Source organism: Sorex araneus, chromosome 5 (assembly GCF_027595985.1).
Source record: "Sorex araneus isolate mSorAra2 chromosome 5, mSorAra2.pri, whole genome shotgun sequence".
Taxonomy (NCBI): domain Eukaryota; kingdom Metazoa; phylum Chordata; class Mammalia; order Eulipotyphla; family Soricidae; genus Sorex; species Sorex araneus.
The window spans coordinates 205,525,805-205,553,238 of NC_073306.1; the positions used below are offsets into that span (position 1 = coordinate 205,525,805).

At 49.8% G+C, this 27,434-nt stretch overlaps 1 protein-coding gene across 1 annotated transcript; it reads right to left on the reverse strand.

The window, feature by feature from the left end:
- Positions 1-114: 114 nt before the first annotated feature.
- Positions 115-27,434, reverse strand: ABRAXAS1 (abraxas 1, BRCA1 A complex subunit). The gene is made up of 9 exons (XM_055140736.1): positions 27,337-27,434; positions 25,128-25,218; positions 18,766-18,802; positions 11,784-11,850; positions 9,199-9,392; positions 7,654-7,773; positions 6,728-6,812; positions 3,893-4,004; positions 115-2,728 (listed from the first exon to the last, which is right to left on the reverse strand). Exons 1-9 carry the CDS (start codon positions 27,421-27,423, stop codon positions 2,310-2,312), a joined length of 1,212 nt encoding a protein of 403 aa, XP_054996711.1. The 5' UTR covers positions 27,424-27,434; the 3' UTR covers positions 115-2,309.

The following is a 27,434-nucleotide window of genomic DNA, read 5'->3' on the forward strand; positions in this document are numbered from 1 at the left end:
ATTGGCTCAAAGTCTGATATTTAATAAACTAGAAAGTTAACATGAAAAGTTTAATCCGACTATGCATTGAGGGTTTTAAACTCTTAACAATTTGAAATTGAAAAGTGTTTTAGGGGTGAATTTTCCTCTCCAAACGGAACCAAAACATTTAGAATGTTAATATCGTATTTCCTGTGTATCAGCACTGTACAGTTGCCACTTGTACGGGGTTCACAAATAATACACCACTGATTAGAGTAGTAAACATGGATGGGATGATAATGGAATTTTGTTAGGTCTAGATTCTTCTCTTATAAGGATAAGGGGATTTTAGGGACATGAGTGCAGGAAAGAGGAGTGCTTGAACAAGGGACACATCCTGTTGATACATCTCATGTGGAGTCACGGGACAGTGGCTCTTTAAAAATGTTCTGTGGCAGGCAGTGTGGTACTGTCCCAGAACCTCCCGTTTGTGGGCTGGTCCGAGTCTGGCAAGCATTCTTGGAATAAACTGGTCCATAGACAGTCTGTTGTCATTATCCTACCACAACGATTAACCGCAAAGAAGAGAAATTGAGGGGAAATGCCCTATAACGTCCCTGTTCCTCCTCTCGGTGAATACTCAAACTCAGTTATAAGGCATCTGTATACTGACCTATATGTGCTGCTTTGATTCAGTTTAGCATTGACCTCAAAAAAGATCAGGGGCCAGAGATAGTACAGGGGTTAAAGCATCTGCCTCAGACACAGTCAACTCCAGTTTGAACTTTGGACTGCATGTGGTCCTCCAAAGCCCCAACCCCAGAGCACACAGTCAGGAATAACCCTTGAGCATCACCAGGTGTGGCCCAAGCCCAGGTGGATCATTGTGCGAAAGTATGTGCTAAATCATCTCGTAGCTCTTTACAAGTTCCCAGCGAACTGAGCTTGTCTGAGGAGAGCTTTTATACTTCAGTTTGACAAGTATATAAGCATCTGAAGAGCCTGGTTCTGTCCAGGGAGGGATGTGACCGGTAAAGCACTTGCCGTGCCTGTGTGGAGCTCCCGGTTTATCCTAAGCTCCACCAAAGACACCAAAACCAAAAAAAAAAAAAACAACAACACCCGACCCTCAAGCATTTTAGAAGACATTTACATATATAGACTACGTGTTGCTACTGCAATTCTTGACCAGTGCATCCAGACTGCATTCAACTACAATATCCTAAGTGCTACCTTCGGTGTGGCTGTGGTTATTCTGAAGGGCTCAGGGGTGCAGAGATAGCTCTGCCTATGGGAGAAGCCCAGACTCAATTCCTGGGGCTGCACGGTCCTGAGCCCCGAGCTGGCAGTAGCCCCAGCGCTGCTGGGCATCCCCTTTCCTAACACAGACACACACAGACACACAGAACCACCAGAAACAATGGGTTCAGACCAATGGCCCAGTTTTCCTCCTCTGTACAACACAGTAAAACAATCCCAGCCGAAACTGACCTGCATGAATCATCCCGAGAACTGTGTGGGCTTTATAAGGAACCCACGGTAACCAACGCATCTTGTACAGACACCACAGGCCGCCACAGGGCAGGTTCACTCCAGAAGTAACAGGAAAAGACAACGGTCAGTGTGTGTGTTCAGCCTTCTGTTCACTCAGTGAAGCAAAGGTTTAATTTGACATAAACGTCACGGACAACTCACCATTAAGGAAAGGAGGGTCACCAGGGTCCCTGAGCCAGCGTGAGCGGGCTCACTGGATTAACACACAGGGCAGAAGGCCGGGGCTTGCCTACCCACTGACCTCTGCCTCGCGGTGTGTGATTTTGCTCTCAAACCTGACTTTGATACTGTATTCATGAAATACATTTAAAAGGAAGTGTTTGGGGTTTGGGAAATAGCAGGAAGGGCTAGAGTGGCAGTGGTGCTCTGGTGCCCCCTTTTTCAGCCCCCTGACCGAGGGCTAACCCAGGCCCGCTTGGTATCCGGCATCCGACCCGCTCAGGTCTGTTCTGAGGAGACGCGTCTCGGCCCGGACAGTAACTCCCGTCTGTGCTCGGTACCGTGGGAGTCGGAATCTTAGTGATCTCAATAAAAATGAAACCGTTCACCTTAGACTTCTGTTGTAAAAAAATAAGGTTGATTTCTTTTAATTCCAAACACTTTTTTTTTTTTTTATAAAAATGTTACTTCAGCTTTTAAAGGGACCAAAAAAAAAAAAAAGTTTGGGTTGTAAATTGTAAAACCAGCTGTTTTATAAAAAAAAAGTCCTTTCTGCTTTCTGTAATAAATGTGCTAGAGAGGGTTGCGGAGGTCCTGCAGATAACGGAGCCGGGTGGGAGGCGTGGGGCGCAGCCTCAGAAGGTGGGCGAGTGCGGGTAGCGGCCCCCGCCCGGGCCCTGCTCCGGCTGCCTGTCCCCGTCGTCGCTCTCGGGGCTGCTGCTGGCGTCCGGGGGGCTCACTCGGCCTCGCCGGGCCCGTTTTGCTCGCCACGGGGCGCCGGCCTCTCGGGCTGGCCGCTTGGCCGGCCGGGGCTCGGGGCCGTCGGGGCCGTCGGGGCTGTCGGGGCTGTCGGGGCTGTCGGGGCACTCCACCATCAGGGTCAGGCTGTCGGCCTCGGGCAGCGGGTGCGCGGCGGTGCAGGCGCCGGCCCTGAGCCGCCGGCTCCGCAGGGAGAGCACGCAGGAGTGCAGGAGCGCACAGGCGGGGAAGAACGTCCGCAGGGCCTGGCACAGCCACACGTTCTCCCGTGGCTCGTCCTGCACGGCCTTCTCTCCTGGGCAAGGGAGGAAGGGTTGGGAGATCGGGAACTCGACACCGTTCATCCAGTAAGCGAAGGAAAAAGAGCATGCATAATCCTTCATTCTAATTTATAGGCAGTATTCTAAGATTAAATTCGTTAAATTATTTTTCCTTCCTTCCTCCTTTCTCTCTTTTAAATTTTTTTTTTTTTGCTTTTTGGGTCACACCCAGCAATGCACAGGGGTCACTACTGGCTCATGCACTCAGGAATCACCCCTGGAGGTGCTCAGGGGACTATATGGGATGCTGGGATTTGAACCCGGGTTGGCCGCGTGAAAGGCAAACGCCCTACCTACTGTGCTATCACTCCAGTCTCTCTCTCTCTCTCTCTCTCTCTCTCTCTCTCTCTCTCTCTCTCTCTCTCTCCTCCCTCCCTCCCTCCCTCTCTCTCTCTCTCTCTCTCTCTCTTCTATTTTTTTTTTGTGGGGGGGGGCACACCCAGCCATACTCAGGGATTAATCCCAGGATCCCAGGTCTGTGCTCAGGAATTACTTTTTTTTTTTTTCTTTTTGGGTCATACCCAGCGATGCTCAGGGATTACTCCTGGCGGTGCTCCGAGGACCATATGGGATGCTGGGAATTAAGCCCAGGTTGCCCGCGTACAAGGCAAACATCCTACCCACTATACTATCATTCCAGCCCCTCAGAGATTACTTTTGGCAGGGCTGGGGGACCAACTAGGGTGCTGGGGACGGAACCCGGTCAGCTGTGTGCAAGGCATGTACTTTGCCTGCTCTCTTCGGCCCAAATCTATTACAGTCCTTAATAACAATGCTACAGAACAGCACAGTACTGCTGTAACTATACCACGGTCTTTTTTGGGATTAACTAAACAACTACTTCTGGCTTGTTCTTCAAGCCCTCACTCTCCTGTGAACACCTGTCTCGCTTCCTTGTCTCTTTCTTTGCCAACTACCACTCTGGAAACAGTTCTCTACTCATTGGCCAGTGAGTACACACTTTTCTGTTACCCCTCATGTCTTTCTAAATAAGTTTCCGTAGAAACTAGAAAAAAGAAAAGAAAAACCATTACGTTCTAATCTTATAAAGGACAGCTCCACCGGGTAGACCAGATGCCTCATCTAAACTCCAGTTTTCTTTAGCACGCAAAGCAGTGATGCATAAATATTCTCTTTACCTTCTTCGCTCTGTGCACGTCTTCTCTTTCTCACTTCCCCCTTCAGTCTGTTGACGTCTCTGAGCAGCCTCTCCACCGCTTGCTCACTGTCTTCTACTTTCCTGCATATACTCTGCAAAATAAAATCACGCAAGGGTACGGATAAAATTCCAAGCTGGGTACGGTCCCCGTCCACAAATAATATAAATTCTGTGGTGTGGAATATTACTTGCCTTTACAATTTCATCTGACCGTTTCCTGCCAGAATTCACTAACAATAAGCCCTGGTTTTCTATAGGTAATAAAACGCTTCCTTGGCGGGGGAGGATGCTGACGCCAAGAACCAATTCGCTCAGCCCATAAAATGCTTTCTGCCTACGTTAACCTCCCATTCTCACGTAGCTTTATCCGACCAGTTATTTCCTCAATAATACATTAAAAAAATACCCTACGTGACTCGTACTGAGACAGGCATGCAGTGCCATGGGGCTAGTGTGGTGTCAGAGCACGTGACTTGCACGCGTGGGGCCCAGGCGAGATCCCCAGCGTGCCACCCCTCTCCTGTGCCACAGCAACGACGACAGTGCTCTGAGCCATAGTTACCGCCAACGTAACGTCAAGAAACTGACAAAAAACAACAATGGAAACGGGGGGCCAGGGAGGCGGCTGGGGGACTGCCGTGCACGCCCGCAGGCGGGGCCCAGTCTGACCCCCGGAAGCTCCTGGTGCCCCACGTACCACCGGGAGAAACCCCTGAGCACTGAGCCAAGTCAGAAGAACAAAGAGAAAAGAAAATGAGAATTGTTCCATTGTTAGGAAAGAAAATGATAAAGACTTTCCTTCCCGAAAGAGAAACGGCATTGGAAATACGACTGGCCGAGGTGTCTGCAGTAATAAGTACGAGAATCTTTTGACTCTGGTTTCATTTTGAGAATATAAATAAGAGAAATTTACATGACTTCTAAGTTAGCATGACATCAAAAGTAGGTTTCATTTACTTTTTGGATGTCTGCCCAGCTGGCTGTCTCTTGTAACCCCTTGCCAACCTGCACATTAAATGAACCAAACAATACTGGCATGTTGATCAGTAAATTTAAAAATTTTTTTTTTTCACAAGGTATGAGGACTCGAAGCCAGGGCTTCACCAGGTCACACAGGACGTTCCCACGAAGCCACAGATACGGGATACAAAGTTCTGGAACTATGGTGCCTGCAATACCCCTGCAGCCCCTATTCTAACCGCGTTCGTCCTTTTACCAGAGTCCTGCTACACTGCTCGACGAGATACCCCACCGTAAGAAAGAGTGAGACAATGAAGCCAAATGAAAACTGTTTTATGATCTGTAAAGTTAAAAGGAAAAATAGTTCCCATGCCTTGGTGGTGTAAAGGAGTACACAGCTCTATACAAGCCGCAGTCAACACCCCTAACGCTGGAGAGCCAAACCCCAACACCCAAACTTAAACATGTGCCTGTCAGAGAGGCAGGGAGGGCGGGGATGGGGGGCGGGAGGGAGCCTGGGGACAAGGGCAGGGGAGGAGGGAAGCTGATCCTGGTGGTGGGACTGGGACTAGAACATCACATGCCTAAAACCCAGCTCGGAATTACTTTGTAAATTATGGTATCTTAATAAAAAAAAAATAGAAATTGAGGAAAAAACCTTAAAACCATGACACGAATGCTTATGTGCCCATCACTGTCAACTGTGTAAAAGCATTAGGGGAAAAGTGAATGTGCAACACGAAAATGGTCCTGACTCTGGATATTTCTCTATCCTCTAAAATTCTCATATTAATAAGAACTAATTTTTGCAAGTGCAGTATTTGCAGCCTATAAAAATAAACCAAGGGGCTGGAGCGATAGCACAGCGGGTAGGGCGTTTGCCTTGCACGCGGCCGACCCGGGTTCGAATCCCAGCATCCCATATGGTCCCCTGAGCACGGCCAGTGGTGATTCCTGAGTGCAGAGCCAGGAGTGACCCTGTGCATCGCCAGGTGTGACCCAAAAAGCAAGCAAAAAAAAAAATAAAATAAAATAAACCAAGCCCAGGGGCCAGAGCAATAGCACAGCGGGTAGGGCGTTTGCCTTGCACATGGCAGACCCGGGTTCGATCCCCCGGCATCCCATAGGGTCCCCCAAGCACCGCCAGGAGTAATTCCTGAGTGCAGAGCCAGGAGTAACCCCTGAGCATCGCTGGGTATGACCCAAAAAGCGGAAAAAAAAAAAAAAAAAGGAAAACCAAGCCCGGTTTCTGTGTTCCCTCCGTGAGTCTGGTGGCCACAGCACCTGACCCCCCCAGCTCCCTCTCCAGCTCCCTCTGGAAGGCAGGTCTCTGCTCAGTGACCCATCAGCCTGGCCGCTCCTCGCTGCCCAGCCAGCCAACGCTTTCAACCTGCTGACCATCGCGCTTCCTTTCTCAGGCTGCAGTGCCCGTCTCCTGCTCCCCTTGCTTCCTTCCCTCTCTTCTCCCGGGGGCCCGCACGGCGCCCGCATGTGCAGTCCCACCCCGACGGCCACTTCCCAGGGGAACTCAACTGGCCAGTGAGAGCGAATTAATAGATATCATGTTCCCGACTCTTTGCTTCCCCGCCTATCCTCGGCACGAGTATTTCCTGCCCACTGCCACGATCTCCTCTGGCTAAGGCAGTACGGACAGAGGACACGCCACTCAGCAGGAGCCTCAGGTCTTGTTGTGGTTTCACTGTGGCTTCCTACGGCACCCACACCTTCTCTGTCTCGTAAAGAAAAAGATCTCACGTGGCACTGCCGAGTCTCAGAGGGAAGGCGGTACCTCGCAGGCCCCCGAGAGTCTGCTCTATGAAGCCCACAGCAAACTCATAAGTGACGTTTAACATACCTTTAATTCTTCTTGTAAAGAAGCATACATTTCATTTATCTTTTGTATCTCCTGCAAAGATCCATCTTCTTTAAAAAATGCAGAGCTGTAGAAGAAAGTGAGCATTGCCTCAGAGGAATGTCTGTAACTCATTTTATTTTTTATATATTTATTTTTTTGCTTTTTGGGTCACACCTGGCGATGCTCAAGGGTTAGTCCTGGCTTTGCACTCAGGAATTACTCCTGGAGCGCTCAGGGGACCATATGGGATGCTGGGAATCGAACCCGAGTTGGCTTCATGCAAGGCAAACACCCTCCCCGCTGTGCTATTGCTCCAGCCCCAAGTGTAGCTCATTTTTATAAAATTTAAACTCTAACAAATACTGTGTAGTATCTGTTATTTTTGACATTTTGTTTCTTAAAATATTTTTTAAAAATGGAGCCTGGGAGAAAGCTCAAAGGTCTGTCACGCAGGCTTTTGCGTCTGGGAGATCCTGGTTCAAGCCCCAGCACCTTGGATGTATCTGTGTCTTCGGCCACTTCCTTTCTTTTTGGTGCTGCAGGAATTGAACCCAGGCCTGCCCCATAGCAAGGGGGTGCTCCCCGCACCCCAGCCCACCCTCCCTCAAGTCTCACTTTGGGATCTTATTTACTAACCATTAACGTCTTTCATCTGAATTGCTGCCTTAGGGGGGAAAGTACAACAGTTAACATTGTAAGGCTGGTCATTTACATTTCAGGTGGAAAAGACTCTAGATCCTCAGGGGCTGCAACAGCCCCCTGTGTGTGTCCCCAGGACGCCAAGGACCAGGAAGAGGGAAGGGCACAAAGGTAGGGAGAAAGACAGCAGTGTGGGTGCAGGCGTTCCCTCCCTCTCGGCCCTGCAGCCATGCAGGGGAGGTTGGCATCAGAAGGGGAGCGAGAGCAAGGCGGGGGCGGCCTCTCACCTGTGTGTCCTCACTGCCCGGTGGAAACCCGTGGACACGCAGGAGCCCGACACCGTCTTATAGCCCACCTGCTCCGACATGCCCAGGTTGGCCACCACTAACGGGATCCTGTGGAAAAGCCTAAAGAAAGAAACACAGTTAAAGCCAAAGATTCGTATCTTTCGTATCGTATACCTATTCGCAGAGATTACTCTTCCCCTACAAAATTAAAAACAAAAACCCTAAAATCCTTACTACTTTCCCACTATTCAAAGTGACCGGAGACCAATGTCCTTCCAAGGCCGTGCCCTATCTGGGCCGGAGAGAAAGAACAGCGGGGAGGCCGCTTACCTTGGCGCTGGCTGACGCAGGTTTGATTCCCGGCATCCTGGGGGTCCCCTGAGCCCGCCGGGGGTGATTCCTGAGCACAGAGCCAGGAGGAGCCCTGAGCACCGCCCACATGTTGTGCGCTGTGGGCAGGGAGAGCGTGCAGAGGGCAGGCGTCTGTGCGGAGGGCCCAGCTCTGCGTGTTCGGGACTGCTCGGTCCCGCGCCCCTGAGCACTGCTTGGAGGGATCCCTGCCCGCCCCTCCTCCCCCTCAAGAAAACAAGTATGAGTCACACATGGAGGAATAGCCTGAGAACTGTGAATCAGACCACAGAGCCGTGGGCACGGGGGCGGGGTGGGGAGAGGGAACCGGGGAAAAGCCAGAGTCGGCCAGGCGGGTGGGCACACTGCAGGTGGCTGGGGTGAGGCAGCCTCAGAGAGGAGTGATGCTATCCTGGGCTGGACTGATACAGAGCAGTGGGGCCTTACATGCCGCTGACCCAGGTTCAATCCCCACGTTCCCCTCTAGTCCCTCGAACATATACCAGGAGTGAGCTCAGGGTGCCAAGAGTAACCCCCAAGCACCGCTGTGTGTGGCCCCCCAAAAAAAAACGAAAAGAGAGAGAGAAAAAGAAACTGCATCCTGTACAACTTCATGCACTGATAGACTGATTTCAGAGGATTATTGTGATAATCCAATACAATAATGCACTGCACTGTAGCACTGTCGTCCACTGTTGTTCATCAATTTGCTAGAGCGGGCACCAGTTATGTCTCCATTGTGAGACTTGTTGTTACTGCTTTTGACATATCCAATACGCCACGGGGAGCGTGCCAGGCTCTGCCGTGCAGGCGGGATACTCTTGTTAGCTTGCCGGGCTCTCCGAGAGGGACGGAGGAGTCGAACCCGGGTCGGCCACATGCAAGGCAAACCGCCCTACCCGCTGTGCTATCGCTCCAGCGCAATATAGTAATACCTGAAAGTATTTGGTAACTGCAGAAAATATAACAAAAATATTGGGGTGTATTTTTCTTTTTGTTTTCTGGGCTACACTCAGGGCTCACTACTGGTTCTGCGCTCAGAAATTATTCGTGGCGGTGCTCGGAGGACCAAACGGGATGCTGGGGACTGAACTTAGGTCAGGCACAAACAAGGCAAGCGCCCTACCCCCTGAACTTTCTCTCTGACCCCTGGGTTTATTTTTCTTTTAGCTGAAGATAGGGACCGGCCATACTCACCCTCTCTGCGGTCTGTACAAGGCGTGTTCCAGCTGATGAGTGGAGCGGCTCTCGGTTACTATACTTGGTGTTAATAGCAGAAAAACAAGTTCCTGGGTTGAAATAAATGTCTGCAAATTTTGGTGAAGCAATCTTTCTCTGAATGTCATGATCTGGTCTGAATGACGACGGAATTTGTACCAACCGACCACATTCTGAAAGAAAATAGGAGATGGACAGCGGTTACAATTACTGTGTACGTCATTATTAAGCAACAAAAAATGGGAGCCTTGAAATACTGACTTTTCTTGATCATTTAGATTATGTAGGCTATTATAGATGTTATTTCCTCCCAGTTACGGAGCTACCTCAACTTCACTACAGAAAGATGAGGGAGAAAAACTTCCTCATTTCCTCTCTTTTTATTTGCAATGGGATTTGCTATCTTCAAATCTTCATCTTGCCTTGCACGTGGGTGACGCTGGCTTGAATCTCTTGGCACCATCAACTGTGATCCCTTGGTGGTGGAGAGCCAGGGACAGGCCCTGAGAATTGCTGTTTGTGTTTGTGACCCCCACACAAAGTGAGAGCTGCCGAAAGGCTGGAGAGACAGGGCAGGGCTGAAGGCTCCTGCCTCGACCGCAGCTGCCCCTGGTGTGATCCCCCGCACAGTGGGTGGTTCCCTCCCACTGCTGACACAGAGCCAGGACCAAGCCCTGAGCACCACGCCCAGCAGTACCGGGGGCTTCATCTTTAGAGCAGAGGGGTAGGCTGAGCAAGACCCTCTACCTGAAAATCCTCCGAGCACCGAGCCAGGAACAGTTCGGACCTGCCTGCGTTTCAGTAACTGTTTTATACTTAAATTAAGTGACATCTGTTCGTTTCTAGCGAAGCCATTTCTGGTGGCAGGAGAGTAGGAGGTCAGGCTCGCCTAGCACCAGGCTGCGGCTGATCCCGTTTCGATTCCCCAGCACTGCACATTACCCCCTGAGCACTGTCTAGGGCCCCCCAGGCAAGAAAGAGCGGGGTGACCCCTGAGAGTGGAGGCCGGAGCAGGCTAGGCCGGCCCAGCCCGACCTGACCCCATCAGGAAAAAAAGACAAGACATAAACAAAACAAAAACAATAAGCCCCCCTCCCTTTTTTTTAAAATACAGAAACATTTTAAATAAACCAAACCTCAATTAAGGGAAAGCCCCAAAATTAAATTGGAATTCAAAATTTCCTACAATTTTGCTTTAAAAGAAATTCGGGTGGGGGTCACACCCAGCCGTGCTGAGGGCTTATTCCTGGCTCGTGCTCAGGGATCACTCCTGACAGTGCTCAGGGGACCTTATGAGGTGCTAGGGATCATACCAGGATTGGACACCGCAAGACAAATGGCCTATCCACTGTACTGTTTCTCCACCTCCTCTCCCACGCTTTTTCTCCCCTGGTTTTTGGGCCACACCGGGCAATGTGCGGGTGTTACTACCGGCTTTGCACTCAGGAATTAAACCTGGCAGTGCTGGGGAGAGCACATGGGCAGCTGGGGATTGAACCTGGGTTGGCCACATGTCTACCGGCTATACTAACACTCTGATGTGTCACTGAACTTTTTAAGAGGAAAAAAGGTACACAGAAAATAATCTGGGTTTTTTTGGCAGGGCAGAGGATCTATTTTGATTATTTAATAATTTATTAATAATTTATTTAATAATTTATTTAATAAGTATTTAATAATTTTATTTTAATTTTGTGTATTGAGGTCACACCTGGCGGTGCTCAGGGAAGCATACGGGATGCCAGGGATCAAACCTGAGCTGGCAGCATGCTTGACAAGCTCCCACCCTTGGGACGGTCTCTCTGGCCCCAAGAGTGGCTCTTTTTGTGTGTGTGTGTGTGTGTGTGTGTGTGGCTTTTGAGTCTCACCCAGTGGTGCTCAGGGGTTATTCCTGGCTCTGCACTCAGGATTTACTCCTTGTGGTACTCTGGGGACCTATGGGATGCCAGGAATTGAACTCAGGTCAGCCGCATGCAAGGCAAACGCTTTACCCTCTACTATCACTTGTGCCCCTCATTCACTAAGCTTTACCTGGCCCACTGTGCTATGGAAGATTCAAATTAGGTGCAATAAAATATAGCGATGGGAATCAAGTGAAATAATGAACAGATTAAGCCCTCGGATAAATGGCACATGAAAGTGGTATAACAGGAATGTAAAGAAAAAGAGATCAATGTAGTCGAGGAACAAGACGAAATTTTTCTTTTCTGATTTAGGGGCCACACCCAGTGGTGCTCAGGGGACCATGTGCAGTGCTGGAACCCAACTGGGGCCAGACGGGTGCAAGCAAGCACCTTAACCTCTGTACTAGTTCTCTATCTCGAGATGTGTGTTTGTGTGTGTGTGTGTGTGTTCGTGCACACGCGCATGTGCACACAACTGAGATGAACACCTTTCGTGAGCTTTGCTTTCAGTGTAACCCTTTCAACTTGGAAGGAATGAGGCGTTTCTCACCTGTTTTGTAAGACAGTATAAGGGTAAATGTAAAAGTTCTGTCAAAGAATAGCATGGATTTTAGGAGCTGAAAATCATATATACTGTACCAAAAGGAAGTCAGATAATACCGTTTTAGCACGTGATAGTATTTTCTTCAGTGCTTGTACATTTACTTCACCAGAAGAATTGTAAAAGCTGTAAAAGTCAAAATTAAAAGTATTTCAAATACGCTAAAAACACCAATGGATTTCATTAGCTATGTTTGGGTGGGGTCACACCCAGCCGTTCCCTGAGAGCTATCCCCAGTGCTTGTGGTGGGATCTGAGGGGACTGAGCAGTGTCAGAACCAGAACCGAGGGATTCTGTCACCCCGCTAAGCCACCTCCCCAGCCCTGCAGTGCCCACGGCTTACTCCTGGCTCTGCGCCCAGGGGCTACTCCTGGTGGGACTCAGGGACCATGTGGTGCGAGGCAAGCACCCGACCCACTATACTATTTCTCCGGCCCCTTCACTCGGACTGTTGACTTTAGATACTCCTAACCCAGACCCATAAACCTTTTGTTTGTCAGACAATGTTCTAGAGAAATCTTTCAAATGAACTTTAAACACAAATATGAGGTCTATAAACAATAAAAAGAATGAATTAACTTCAAGATAAAAATGTGTGTGTGTGTGTGTGTGTGTGTGTGTGTGTGTGTGTGTGTGTGTGTGGTTTCTTTTGGTAACTAAAACAATCCGTTAAATTTAGGCACTTAGCCGGGGAGAGAGCTCCAAGGCTCAGGGCATGGACTTTCCATGTGAGAGTACCAAACTCAACCCCGGGCACCAAACGGTTCCCAAGGCACCAGCCAGAAGCAACCTGAGTCCTCAGCCTAGAGTGTGGCCCCAAGCACCACCAAGTGTGACCCTCCCCCAAATAAAATCAAAAGCGACATAGGTATTTTTACACTGACACAAGCAGACCACAATTCATTCCCAATTTACTTATTAAAACTTAAAAAAATTCAAAAGAGCATGTTTTATATAATGAAATAGTCACAAAAATAATTTCTTCATTGCTAATAAAAAAAAAGCTCTCAAATGAAAAGAAGCCATTTAGGAGTTGTCAGTTTCTTCGGTTTAGATTACTGCTTATTCTATCATTAGAATGTCAAAGACTGAGAATGAAAAGCAATTTTTTATTTGAAATGTTTCAAATAAAACACTGAATCACCATGAGATACCTAGTTACAAAACCGTTCATGATTGGGTGCGAGTCACAGAAGGTTCCAACACCGTTGCTTCACCAGTGCACATTTCCTAGCACCAGTGTCCCGGTTCCCTCCCGCCCCCTTGCCCCGCCTGCCTCGATGGCAGACATTCTCCTTCACTGTCTCTCTCCTTTATGGTTTGCACTAGGGTTTGCAATACAGGTACTGGCAGGTCTTCAAGTATATCCCTCTACCTCTTTTCAGCACTCAGTTCTTGTCCAGGGTGATCATTTTCAACTATCACTGTCACAGTGATCCTTTCTCTATCCTAACTGCCAACCCCTGCCCTTGCACTTCTGGTAAGCTTCCATCCGTGGACCAGTCCTCCTGGTCCTTGGTTCTACTGTTCGTGGGGATTAGTCTCATATTATTTACTAATATCGCACAAGTTGAGTGCAATCATTCTATGTCTCTTCTTTCGACTCATTTCTCTGAGCCTGGTACCCTCCACATCTATCCATTTATAAGCAAATTTCATGACTTCGTTTTTCCCTGGTGGCTACGTAGGATTCCACTGTGTAGACATACCAGTTTCTTTACCCGGTCATCTGTCCTCGGGCACTCGGGTTGTTTCCAGATTCGGGCTTTTATGAATAGTGTGGCAATGAACATAGAAGTGCAGATGGCATTTCTGCTGTGCATTTTTGGGTTCCCAGAGTATATTCCTAGAAGTGGTATTGCTGGGCCAGATGTAGGCTCAATTTCTAGCTATTCTGAGGAATGACCACATTGTTTTCCAAAAGGCTGGAGTAGCTGGCATTCCCACCAACAATGAAGGAGAGTCCCTTTCTCCCCGCATCCACACCAGCACTGGTTGCTCTTGTTCTTTTTGATGTGTGCCAGTTTCTGTGGTGTGACATCACGCTGTTTTGATGACATCTCATTGCTGTTTTTTTTTTCCATCTCATTGCTGTTTTGATTTGCATCTCCCCGATGATTAGTGATGTAGAGTATTTTTTCATATGTCACTTGGCCATTTGTATTTCCTCTTTGAGGAAGTTTTTGTTCATTTCTTCTCCCCATTTTTTAATAGGGTCAGATGTTTTTTCTTGTACAGCTCTACCTGAGCCTTATATAAATTTGATATTAACTCCTTATCAGTTGGTTATTGGGTAAGTGCTTTTTCCCATTCCGTGGGCTGTCTTTGTATCCTGGTCACCATTTCTTCTGAGGAGCAGAAGCTTCTTTTTTTTTTTTTTTTTTTTTTTTTGCTTTTTTTGGGTCACACCTGGCGATGCACAGGGGTTACTCCTGGCTCTGCACTCAGGAATTACCCCTGGCCGTGCTCAGGGGACCATATGGGATGCTGGGATTTGAACCCGGGTCGGCCGCGTGCAAGGCAAACGCCCTACCCGCTGTGCTATCTCTCCAGCCCCGCAGAAGCTTCTTAGTTTAATGTAATCCTATTTGTTTATCTTTGCCGCTACTTGCTTGGTCAGTGGTGTTTCATCTTTGAAGATGCCTTCAGCTTCAGTGTCATAGAGGTATCTAACTACATTTTCTTCCATGTACCTTATGGATTCAGGTCTGATATTGAGGTCTTTAATCCACTTTGATCTAATTTTTATGCCTGGTGTTAGAAAGAGTCTGAGTTCATTTTTTTGGCTTGTAGCTGCTCAGCCTCCCAGCACCATTTGTTAAAGAGGCTTTTCTTGCTCCACTTAGTATTTCTTACTCCCTTATCAAACATTAAGTGATCATCTACTTGGGAATCTGTGCCAGGATATTCAAATCTATACCACTGGTCTGTGGGTCTGTCTTTATTCCAATACCATGCTGTTTTAATTACTGCCACTTTGTAGTATAGTTTGAAGTTGGGGAAGGTGATGCCACCCATCTTTTCCCCAAGGACTGCTTTAGCTATTCACGGGGGTTTATTATTCCATATGAATTTCTGGGGCGTTTGATCTATTTCTTTGAAAAATGTCCTAATAGGAACTGTATAGTGCTTTGGGGACTATAGCCATCTTGATAGTGTTAATTCTCCCAGTCATGAGCAGGGAATGTATCTCCATTTCCTCATGTCCTCTTTTATTTCTTGAAGTAGCATTTTGTAGTGTAAAGGCAATTCTAAACCTGTATGTGGTAGACCTGCGTAATCCCTGGCACCGATGCCCACCCCTCTCACCCCCCATCCCCGGCAGAGTAAGGAGTAGACCCTGAGCACCACTGGGTATGCCCTAAACTCCACCCTCCCCCCCAAAAAAGATACTTCTCAAAGATTCTACAGTACCGAATTGCAGCTCTCTCTTCCCTCCAATGACAAAATGTGGGAAGACAGGGGGAGAGAGTAGAGCCAAGATCACACTCAAGGCTGCCCATGCGTAAGATAAGTGCCCTACACTGACAGGAGCTAAAGAATATTCTCCTCCTTTTAAGGTCTACTGAGGTTCTTCACTATGAACTGAATCATGCAAAATTCTTTACAAATAGCATTCATCATTAATATGGTCTCAGTGGTACTCTGCTCTGAAATTAACGTTTTGTAAAACTAAAAACATGTATCCTAGTTGGCAATATATACTTTCCATTAAAAAATTTTAAGAGCAGGGCTGAAGCAATAGTACAGAGGGGGGGGTGTTTGCCATGCATGAGGCCAATCCGGGTTCAATGTCTGGCATCCCAGATGGTCCCCCCCAGCACCACCAGGAGTAATTCCTGAGTGCATAGCCTGGAGTAACCCCTGAGCATCACTGAGTGTGACCCAAAAAAAACAAAAAACAAGGGGCTGGAGCAATAGCACAGTGGGTAGGGCATTTGCATTTCATGCGGCCGACCCAGGTTCAAATCCCAGCATCCCATATGGTCCCCCGAGCACCGCCAGGAGTAATTCCTGAGTGTATGAGCCAGGAGTAACCCCTGTGCATTGCCAGTGTGACCCAAAAACCTTGGGGGTCTGGGGAGGTCGGGGGGAGGGGGAGAGGTATACTGTGATTCTTGGTGGTGGAATATGTGCACTGGTGAAGGGATGGGTGTTCGAGCATTGTATAACTGAGACTTAAACCTGAAAGCTTTGTAACTTTCCACATGGTGATTCTATAAAAGAATAAAACAAAAAAAAAAAACAAAAAACAAAAACAAATTTTAAAGGGCAAACAAGTCAAATAAAAGTAGGGTTTGCTAAATTAAAATGCTACCAAAGGAAGAAAAATATTTAGCTGATTAAACAGATCCTTCCACTGTCTCTCTTTGTTCCAAGGAGAAAATTCTAACAAGATCTGATGCCTTTACTTCTCTCTCCAGTGCCGGAGATGCTGAGCTGCTTCCCCTGGGGCACAGGGTGGCCCTGATGCCCGGGGAGGGGGGGACGGGGGGGACCAGGACAATGGGTGTGGCTCCAGGGCAGAGCACTTTCCTTGCATGGATTGAGCGCTAGCTCTGAGAATATAACAATAATATTTGTGTACATCCTCTGTGCAGACAGGGGTATGTATTGTTTGGGGGAGCACCCAAGGAGTGCTCAGAGCACCATTTGGTGCTGGGGATGAAAAGCTCCCAAAGCAGGTACAGCGGGGAGGGCGCTTGCCATGCACGTGGCTGACCCGGCTTCCATCTCCAGCATCCCATATGGTTCCCTGAGCACTGCCAGGAGTAACGCCTGAGCATCACTGGGTGTGGCCCCAAACAAAAGGGCAAAGCACCAGCGCTCCAGCCCTCGGACCCGTCTCCTCAGCCCCAGGTGCTGGTGGCTGTGGTGGTGCCCGGGACCGAGCCGGTTCTCAGCCACACACCGAATTGCTCGCCAGGCCACAGCCCTGGCCACACGTGCTGCCTTTATAGTTTCGGGGGGAACATTTTCATCGAGTTGGGGTCCTTGAAGGGCAGTTTTCAGGAATGCCCAGCTGAGTGTGTGCCAGTGGAACCTCCACGACGAGGCTGGGGCAGGGCCGGCACACCTTTACTGCACAGGGCGCTGCTGGACGGGGAGTCTGCTGCGCATCCCTCCACTGGTCTTAAGGTGCAGAGTGACTCGGGGTGGGAGAGGCAGCACCTGGCCCAGGTTCAACTCCTGGCACCCCACATGGCCCCCCGAGCCCTGCCAGGAGCGACTCCTGAATGCAGAACCAAGAGGAAGCCCTGAGCATTGCCCGCTGTGGCCCAAAAATCAAAAACAAGAGAAAGAAAATCTTACTGCAACATTCAGACAAATCTTTAAATTGTTTTTACTCTCTGGCTGACAATTACCCTTTAAGAACGCATTTATTTTTGTGATCAAAAACTATGGGGCTCTGGCCCCTGATTGAGTTGCTGAATGGCCACGATCCCAGAGACTCAGAAACAAATCTCGGAACCCAGTGGCTTTCAGTAGAAATGCGTCTGGACTCCAAATTAGGTTTTCGGCCCCGGGGCCAGCCCATGTGGGAAAAGGTGCTGATCCACCGCCTTTTCCCCTTGGCGGGTTGGGGGCCGCCATTTTTCAGAGGCCAATGGACAGACAGGTTTGGGCCTCACGGGATGGGGGTGGGGTCGGCCCCTGTCCTCCACCGCCCCAACGAGACCCTGAATAGCTGACCACCAACGGTCTCTCTGGACCCCTGATTGAGTTGCTGAACAGCCATGATCCCAGAGACTCAGAAACAAATCTCGGAACCCAGCGGCTTCTGGCAGAAATCCCTCCAGATTTAACTATTAAAATTCCAGAATTCCAAAATCATGCGCCTGTGGCTATTCATAACCAGCAATAGAAAACAAAGTGTCTAATGTTGCCTTTTGAACAGATCTCAGTGTTGGAAAAAAAAATCTCAAAGAACAATGGAGGGTACGGTGGTGAGATATTGAATATAATCAAAGTAGAGAGAGAGTAATGTGGACATCATCTGCCACACAGGTAGGAGGAGGGTGTAGAATGGGGGGTATACTGTGGTTGTTGGTGGTGGGAAATGTGCACTGGTGAAGGGACGGGTGTTTCATTATTGTATGACCAAGTCTTAAACCCAAAAGCTTTGTAACTGCTCTCACAGTGATTCAATAAATAAAATTTAAAAATAAAATTGGGACTGAGCAATAGTAGAGGGTAGGGTGCTTGCCTTGCCCACGGCAGACCTGGGTTTGATCCCGGGTACTCATGGTTCCCTGAGCCCGCCAGGAGCGATCTCTGAGCACAGAGCCAGGAGGAGCCCTGAGCACCGCCCAAACATTGTGCGCTGCGGCCAGGGAGAGTGCAGAGGGCAGGCGTCTGTGCGGAGGGCCCAGCTCTGCGTGTTCGGGACTGCTCGGTCCGGCAGAAAAATCACCCGCACCCCTGCACAATGCAGCCCTCGGGGTCAATTAGTACCTGGGAGGGCAGAGGAAACCAACTGAACTCAGCATATATAACGGCAGGGAAAGGACAAGGAGACAGAGTTGAAATGAGAAGTGAATTTTCAGGGTCTGGTTTATTTTGCATAGATTTTTTTCCCCCTTCTTTTTGAGGCCAGGCCTGGCCATGCTCAGGGCTTACTCCCGGCTCTGACTCAGGGTTCACTGTTGGGTTTTGGGGGACTGTGTGGGATACTAGAGAGCAAATCCAGTCAGCTGCACGCAAGGCAAGCAATCTACCTGCAGTCTGAACACTCTGGCCCCCGAATTTATTTAAAAAAGCCCTTTCATTCCAGCTGATACCACCGTGTGGAACTGCAATCAGACAGTCTGTCAGTATGACGAAGAGTCACTCGAGAGAGGCGGCTCTCCAAGGGGCCCTGTGCTCTGCATGTCGATGCTGCCGTTCAACCCGAGATGTCACGAGGTTCCCCGGGCACGGCCTGGAGAGCCCCTGAGCATCACTGGGTGTGGCCCCCAAACAAAACTAAAGTTTAAAAATGATTTGACTTGCGAAGAGTTCATTTTAATAGTGACTCACTCGGGTGCTCTTACTACTTACCTAAAAAGCTGATAGCAAGGGATGTGTTTCTGGATGTCTGGAAAAACAAAAAGAGTTTCAGTCCTGATTACATTCCTGCTCGGAATCACACCCGTCGGGCAGCTCACGCCTGTAATCTCGTTGCCTGGCTCTTTCCCTTGCCATTTCTGTTGCATTTTTTCCCGCTGAGCAACACCCCTGCCACATCACAGTTACCCTCACAACAAACCTAGGAGGCAGATGCACACGTGGGGCCTTCTTTTAAGGACGAGGCAGCTGAGACGTAAGGGGCGCACTTGAACCTCGGCAGACCAGAACTCAAACTCAGAGCCTGAATGCTGTGTTTTATTCCTCCAAATGGGCTTAATAAGGCAAAATAGGGACCAGAGTGATAACACAGTGGGGAGGGCATTTGCCTTGCACGTGGCTGACCTGGATTCGATCCCCAGCATCCCATGTGGTCCCCCAAACACCGCCAGGAGTAATTCCTGAGTGCAGAGCCAGGAGTAACCCCTGTGCATCACTGGGTGGGACCCAAAAAGAAAAAAAAAAATCGGAGTTCATGCCCAATTCAATCAGCTTAATCAATGGCTGAATAAATACCAGTACTCCTACATTAAAAAAAAAAAAGGCAAAATAAAAGTCAGGTTGAAGTTGCTAATGCCCTTTACATGTGAGGCCCTGGGCCCCATCCCCAGCATGGCAAAAAAGCTGGATTTTAATTTGTTTCCAAAGCCTTACTCTTTTTTCTTTTCTTTTTGGGTCACACCTGGCAATGCACAGGGGTTACTCCTGGCTCTGCACTCAGGAATTACTCTTGGCAGTGCTCGGGGGGCCATGTGGGATGCTGGGAATTGAACCCGGGTCAGCCGCATGCAAGGCAGACGCCCTCCCCGCTGTGCTGTCGCTCCAGCCCCCAACGCCTTACTCTTGCCACCCTCCATCTTGCCGGCAGAAGAATGGCCCAGCGCCACATCTCCAAAGGAACATGGTACCGCTGAATCTTCCCAGGTAGACAGGTCGGGGCCGAGAGCTCCGGGCCTTCTCAGAGTGGGGGGTGGGGTTCCCCCTCTGCCTGAAGGCCCAGCAGCCTACAGCCACACCCGACACCCTGCAACGGAGAATCAGCCCAGCACCACAACTGAACCTCATCAAACTGCCAAGCCAGCAAATAGTTCCGGGTCTATAGCTCCCGGGCCTCCAGGTTTCACAGCACTGTCAGCCCGGCGGCACCAGAGCAAACCTGGGGGACAGTTGCAGAGAAGAACCCAGGCGCCAGGAGCCTGAACAGTAACACAGACGGCAGGGCTGGAGCGACAGCACAGCGGGCAGGGTATCTGCCTCGCACACAGCCGACCTGGGTTTGGTCCCTGGCATTCGATCCCCCAACCAAGCATCGCCAGGAGTAATTCCTGACTGCAGGACCAGGAGCAACCCCTGAGAATTGCTGGGTGTGACCCCGAAAAGGCAATAAATAAATAAATAAATAAATAAATAACACAGAAGGCTCAGCTAGCACCAAGCAGACCCAGAAATCCTCAGACAATGACTTTAGTGACATCATCGTGAGCTACTACAATGATAACAAACTTGACTCTCACTGCTCTCAGTCTGGAAAATTCCATTTGTCTTTCTGTTGTAACGAATGATAGGAAGTCTGTTCATTTGTGCCTGCAGGGGGCAGGCTGGGAGATGGCTGGAAACTGGCCGAGGGAAGGTCACCCTGGTGGCAGGCTGGTGCGGGAACATTTCATGCCTGAAACAACTGGATTACAGGCAATCTGAGCAATCACAATGTTATAATAAAAAAAAATTAAAAAATAAAAGTTTTACTCTAATGTTATCAAAATGGAAACAAACAAACAACAGTCGTTTCAAGGATGCAACAGCTACAAACCAAACACCCATCTCGGAAGAAGTTTTAGTCAAATATCAAGTGTTTTCACCTCTAGGAAAAGCAACCATCATCTTCACACACTTTCCCTTATTTATTCATTTTCAAAATTCTCTACCTCCTTTCCCACTGTTGCTCTTGTTTGGGGGCCACCCCCGGTGGTGCTCAGGGGTTACTCCCGAGGCTGTGCTCCGAGGCTGGGCCACTCTTGGTAGTACTGGGGACACACAGTCCTCCTGGCACACAGACAAAGCCTGGACTCACTGCCCATCCTGCCCAGGGCTATCTCTCAGCGCCGGACACCAATATTTAGGTGGTGGTTGTTGTTATTGGTGTTGTTTGTTTTGGGGGTCACACCCCGCGATACTCAGGGGTTACTCCTGGCTCTGCACTCAGGAATTACTCCTGGTGGTGCTCGGGGACCATATAGGATGCCGGGGATCAAACTCAGGTCAGCAGCATGCAAGGCAGATACCCTTCCCGCTATACTATCACTCCGGCCCCCGATACTGAGTTTTAATAACCACCAAACATAGACTGCACTTCTACTTGGGAGTACGATGCTTGAATGAAAAAATGAAAATGCTTGGCCTCAATGGCAGGTATTTAGTAAATGTCAGTTATGTGCTCTATGCTAGGCTCTAAAATTTAGAAATGAGTAAGATCCTTTCCCCCCCCCCCCACTTTGCAAACACCCAGTCCTCATCCTTATTAAGTTCCTCTCCCCTCACCTCCCTCTCGGGTAAAATTTCATTCTATTATTAAGCATCCACTGGCTTCTTTGTCTGATGCTTTGTCTTCTCATCAGATTTTATCCTAGACGCTGTCCCGATGGCAAATGTAAGTCCTTCCCGGATCAGTCCCTGCCAGAAATAACCCTGCGGAAACAGCCGGTCTGCTGCCAAGCACACAGCGCCTTCTGCCCTCGAGGGCAGGTTCTTGGAAAGCCTCCGAGCAAAGCAAAGAAAGAAGATCTGCAAATATAGCGGGTCCTCAAGTCATGTCTCGTTCTTGCCACTTAAACACTGGGATAGATCCCCCCCCCCTATCAATAATACAATGAAATGCTGCTGAATGATACGAGAAAATACTGGAGCACCGGAAGTATACTGGTGTGGAGAATGGAAGATGTAACACAAAAAGCGCATAAAACAATGTTGTGGCGTGGCTACGGGTACTGGACTCTTCCCGGCCAGCCCCTCTGAAGGCCAGGCGGCCAGGCGGGGGACAGAACCAAGTGGAGGACACGCCGGGCCGGGTCCTACCCGGGCAGCCAGGCACAGCCCTGAGCTTCACCGAGAGCTCCCAGGAGTGGTTCTGGCACTCAGAAGCAGGGCTGAGGTGGCCCAGAAAGGTTTTAGGTGCTGCGGTGGGGAGGTCCCACTGCAGAGAAGGTGCCGCACGGGCGTGGTGTGGTGGTGTGGCCAAACACAAAACCCCGAGAAGCGAACCCCTCCGCCCACTCCCTGCTCTGCAGGGGTGAAACTTATGAGGACAGCGGCAGGACCTCCTCTCACCTTTCACGGCCCCAGACACAGTGCAAAGCACACTGGAGGAAACACACGGAAAGTTGGAGTGGAGCCCTCTGTCCCGGAAATTCCTTTTCTTTCAAAAGTCCCACCCTCTTCTGTTCCAAGACCCACGTCTTATGTTTTAAGAGATGGTTCAGTTTCAAGTGACTCCTCGTCCTCCTGTTTATATAATTCCTGCAGCAAAGGGGCTGGCAGAGATGAGAGCCGGGCGCTCTGGGTCACTCCAAAAGTCTCCCCGTCTGGCTAAAGGCCACGTGACGGTGTCTGGCTTTGGGTGCATCAGGCTGCTGCTCTCACTAGTCTAACTGATAACTGTATGGCACGATACTGTTTCTGATTAACAGAAAAACACAGTCATTCAGAGCCGGGGAAGGAACTGATAGCACACCCCCACGGTGGGAAAGAATGACGAGCTAGATCATAAAGGATTCCACACTAATATCTAGGCAGATACTGGGCTCTCTGTATCACGATACTCCGTGTGTAAATGAAACACATGCACTTGAGTGTCCTGTGTGTCCTGCTGCATTGTGTGGCTTTCCAGCCACGCCACTGGTATGGGGGGGCTTCTCCCAGCTCTGTGCTCAGGGAACCAAGGGAGCCAGCCAGCATGCGGGGACACATGCCAGTCCACTGTGCTCTCCGGCGGATATGTGCATTTTGTTGGTTTGTTTTGGGGCCTCACCCAGCAGTGCTCAGGGATCATTTCTGGTGGGCTTGGGGGACCATATGGGATGCCAGGAGGTGACGCCGGGTCAGCCACGTGCTAGGCAAGCACCCTACCTGCTTTCTATGGCTGCGTTTGTTGAGTTAAAAAAAACAACAAATCATGAAATCAAGAGTGGTTGCGACAAAGGCCACTCTAGCGCGGTGGGTCAGTCTAAATTCAGTTTACACAAGCATGTTTACACACATACATTTGTAAGCCGATACACTTCCACTTGTAACATTCTAAAGAGAAAGACAGTGACGCCTGGGCTGTGGCTCAGTGGCCGAATGTATACTTCACATGTATGTATGCGTGAGGCCTCGGGTCTCACCCTAGGAACTGCAAAAACAAACAAACAAACAAACAAACAAACAACCCCCCCAAAGTGGCAAACAAAATACGACAGCTTAATCATTCTGAAAAATAATTTGCTAGGACATATCTCGTACTACCCATTCCTCAAACGTTTTGCAGTCTGCTGCTTTTGCCTTTGTATGTGATCAGCACAATTTAAACGGCAGGTTTGTTCCCCTGGTACCTACAACAACATTCTTTTGGTTTCAGAAATGCCTTATCTTGATGTATAGTTAACCTAAAGTCACTGTCCTGGGAGGGCAGCGGGCAAGTTGGTAACAGCAGGGAACAAGAGGCAGGATGTCTGCGGCCCCTTCCAGGAGCTGGGCAGAGATGAATGCCACACCTGGCCTCGCAGAGACTAACGCTACCGCACTGGTAAACTTCAGCCTCACGCTATACGCTGGGCCAACAAGAGTGAGAGCGTTTGCCCCGAGAAGGCCACGCACCCACCTGTGCTCACCAGGCAGCCCCGGGTTTTGCCAGCAGCCACCCGGATTGACACTATGATAAAAGTGTGCTCTCTGGTGAAGGGATGGGTGTTTGAGCATTGTGTAACTGAGACTTAAACCTGAAAGCTTTGTAACTTTCCACATGGTGAATCAATAAAAGAATTAAAAAAAAAAAGTGTGCTCTGATGACCAGAGAATAGTACAGCGGCTGGCACGTTGTATGTGGCCAACCTGGGTTCGATTCCAGGTATCCCACAAGTGATCCCTGAGCACAGAGGCAGGAGTAAGACCTGACCGCTGGGTGTGCTCCCTTCCCCACCAGAAAAAGATGTGCTCTGACCGCCCCCCCCAGCAACGTCAGAGAAATCATGTCCTTCATATCTGATCCTATGTCTGCGACCACATCTCTTCCCCTCACACGTGCACAGTGCTCTGCATAACCGTGGATCACCGTCAGCCTGCTTGCTTTAACTGACGCTGTTTCCGCGCACGCTGGGAGGCAGCTACACAGTGTAAATATGGTCACCGCCGTGTTCTGGGCTGAGGCTTCAAGGCCCTGACCCACAGCGCAGTGTAGAGTGAGGACGAATAAAGCTTCTTGTTCCTCTGCCTTCCAGGCCTCGGGGACCCTCCCAGAGGATACAACGCACTGTTCATACGTCATACAGCCGTGAACGGAGATGAAGAGCCAGACCAACCTGGCTGCCTGGGCAGGAGCGGAACAGGGCCACAGAAACAATTAGCAAATGTCTACAGAGAACTGAAACAGTGTATTAAGATTCCTAGCAGCAGGGGGCCAGAGTGACAGCACAGCGGGGAGGGTGCTTGCCTTGCTCGCAGGGAACCAGGGTTCGAACCCCAGCATCCCTTGTGGGGCCCTAAGCACTGCCAAGAGTAATTCCTGAGTGTAGAGCCCGGAGCCCCAAGCATTGCTGGGGTGGCCCAAAACAGCTCCCCTTTCCCGCAAATAAATTAAAAAATCTAATTTTCCAACTAAACTTTATCTCCGCCCCCCCACCAGTCAGGCAGCAAACTCAGGTCCGCACAAATGCACAGCTCTCCTAATACCTGGCTCTGTTTTGTTTTTTAAATTTTTTAATTAGATATCTGTGAGATAGACCATTACAAAGCTGTTCATCATTGGGTCTCAGTCACACAATGATCCAGCACCCGTCCCTCCACCAGTGTACATTTCCCACCACCAATGTCCCCCGTTTCCCCATCACCATCCCCCCACCCCCACCCCTAACCCCCCCCCCCAGCCTCCCTCTATGGGAGGCACTTTCCTTCTTGCTCTCTCTCCCCTTCCTTTTATGCATTATGGTTTGCAATGCAGGTGCTAAGGCCCTGTATTTTTTAACAATTAAAAATTTAAGCTGATCCCTTTCAGAATGAACTAAAAAAAACCCCAAAATTAGGGAACACAGAAATAAACCACATACCAATTGTATAAATGACTTCAACGTCATCCATTTGGGAATCAGTGATGCTATTCTTGGCTTCACCTTTCACTTCTCCAAGGAGAAATCCTTCCTAGTGAATGAAAATAAGCAACACATGAAATAAATGTGAAAACTTCCCATTCAGTTACCGAGCCGGAGAGGTAGCAGAGTGGGCAAGGGGCCTTTCCTGCATGTGGTAGACCTGGGTTTAATTCCTGCACCCCACATGATCCCCAGAGCCCTGCCAGCAGGAAGACCTAAGCACTGCTGGCTGTGGCCCCAAAACAAAATTAAAAAAAAGAATTACCATTCAGTTACCGAACCAACCAATCTAGCCGAAGTTTTTCACCTTGTATATGCAATTGTGCTCCCAGTTGGCACTATAGCACTGTAACACTGTCATCCGATTGTTCATCGATTTGCTCGAGCGGACACCAATAACGTCACCATTGTAAGAACTGTTGTTACTGTTTTTGGCACATAGAATACGCCACGGGGAGCTTGCCAGGCTCTGCCGTGAGGGCGGGATACTCTCTCCGAGAGGGATGGAGGAATCGAATCCAGGTTGGCGGCATGCAAGGCAAACGCCCTACCCGCTGTGCTATCGCTCCACTCCGCTCCCAGTTGGCAAGTACACAAAAGAAAGAACAGGTACACTCCCAGTGTAATCGGGAAAACATGAGCAGTTAAATGAAAAGAAGCAGAGAAAAACTGCAAAAGGGGAAATCCTCCAAGGCTAAGGGAATTACTTACAGACACATTTGTTTCTGCTTATACAAAGACATTCCAAAGTAATTTCCAAAGATACATATGAGGGCTCTCGGAGGGGGGACACATGCCCAGTAGTGCTCCCAGCTGAAAATGAGACCTGAGTCTCCTGCATGCCACACAAGCGCTGAGCAGCTACGCTATTTCTTTGGCCCAGTTACACACGTTTCTTGTCATCTACTTGTTGTATGTCAGATGTCAATCTACAATGTTATTTAAAGTGTATACATGGGGCCAGAGAGAGAGAGAGAGAGAGAGAGAGAGAGAGAGAGAGAGAGAGAGAACAGCAGATGGAGCATTTGTCTTGCAAGTGGCCATCCTCAAGCTGTATGGCTCCCAGAGGCTGCCAGGAGTAATTCCTGAGTACTGGCCAGGAGTAAGCCCCAAGCAAAGGCAGGTGTGACCCCCAAACAAAACAAACCTTGAGTATATGAATGACATCAATTCTAGTGTTACCACAATTGGAATAACAACGATTTCTGGCCTGAGCCTTAATACAGGGGACAGGGTGCTTGCCTTGCACGAGGCCGACACTGTTCAATCCCCCCGCAGCAGCACAAATGGTCCCCGGGAGTGACCCCTGAGCTCAGAGCCAGGAGCAAGCCCTAAGCAAGTCAGAGTGGGTTCCCCGCCCCCCCACACACACCAAATATGCCCGCGTATGCACTGCCATTATAAACACTGCTAAACAACGGTAGAAATATTTTTAAATCATGGAGTTTATTTCTGCAAACTCATTCTTCCCTCTGAAAAAAACCACTGTGTGCAACCGTCTAAGCCCTTACCCTAGCACTACTTTGGGGGCTCAATGTTTCCGAGCTTTGCTTTGAATTTCCTAAAATTGAAAGTTTTGGAAAATAAGCAACTTCACGAATTCCCCCAGAAGTTCTAAGTCTGGGGGGCGGGTGGAGGGTGAAAGAGCATAAAGTGCAATACCTGATCATCAGAGCACTGCTAGCCAAGCGCTTTCGCTTTAATCCGCTACGGAAGCAAACCCGACACAAACTTTTCGTCCCCGCTCACCCCGGCACAAAAGAGGATGCCCCTGGCCGGAGCATGCAACACCTGCTGCCTCCGACCCACCCAACTCCTGCACCGCGCACAGCAGCTGCCGCACCGGGAAGCGCGGTCGCGGGGAGCGGGGAGGGGGGAGCGGGGAGCGGGGAGGGGGGAGCGGGGAGGGGGCAGCAGGGGAGCAGAGGAGCGGGGGAGCGGGGAGCAGAGGAGCGGGAGATTGGGGAGTTCGCGGGCACGGGGCAGCCCCGCCAACTTTCCGCCCGCGCACGCCCGAGCCCAGCGGCGCCAGGGCGGGCTCCCGAGGCGGCCGCTGCCCGACGGCGCCCCGGGGCTCGCGGGCCGGGACCCCGCGCCGGCGGGAAGGGCGCGCCCGCGCGGGGACGCTTCCGAGGCGGCGCGGCCACCCGCCCCCGCCCCGGCTCACCGTGTCCGAGTCGGTGTTGAAGTGCTGGAAGGCGAGCGCGCCGAGCACAAAGCCCGACAGCACCGCCGACGTGCTCTCGCCCTCCATGCTTCCGCCGT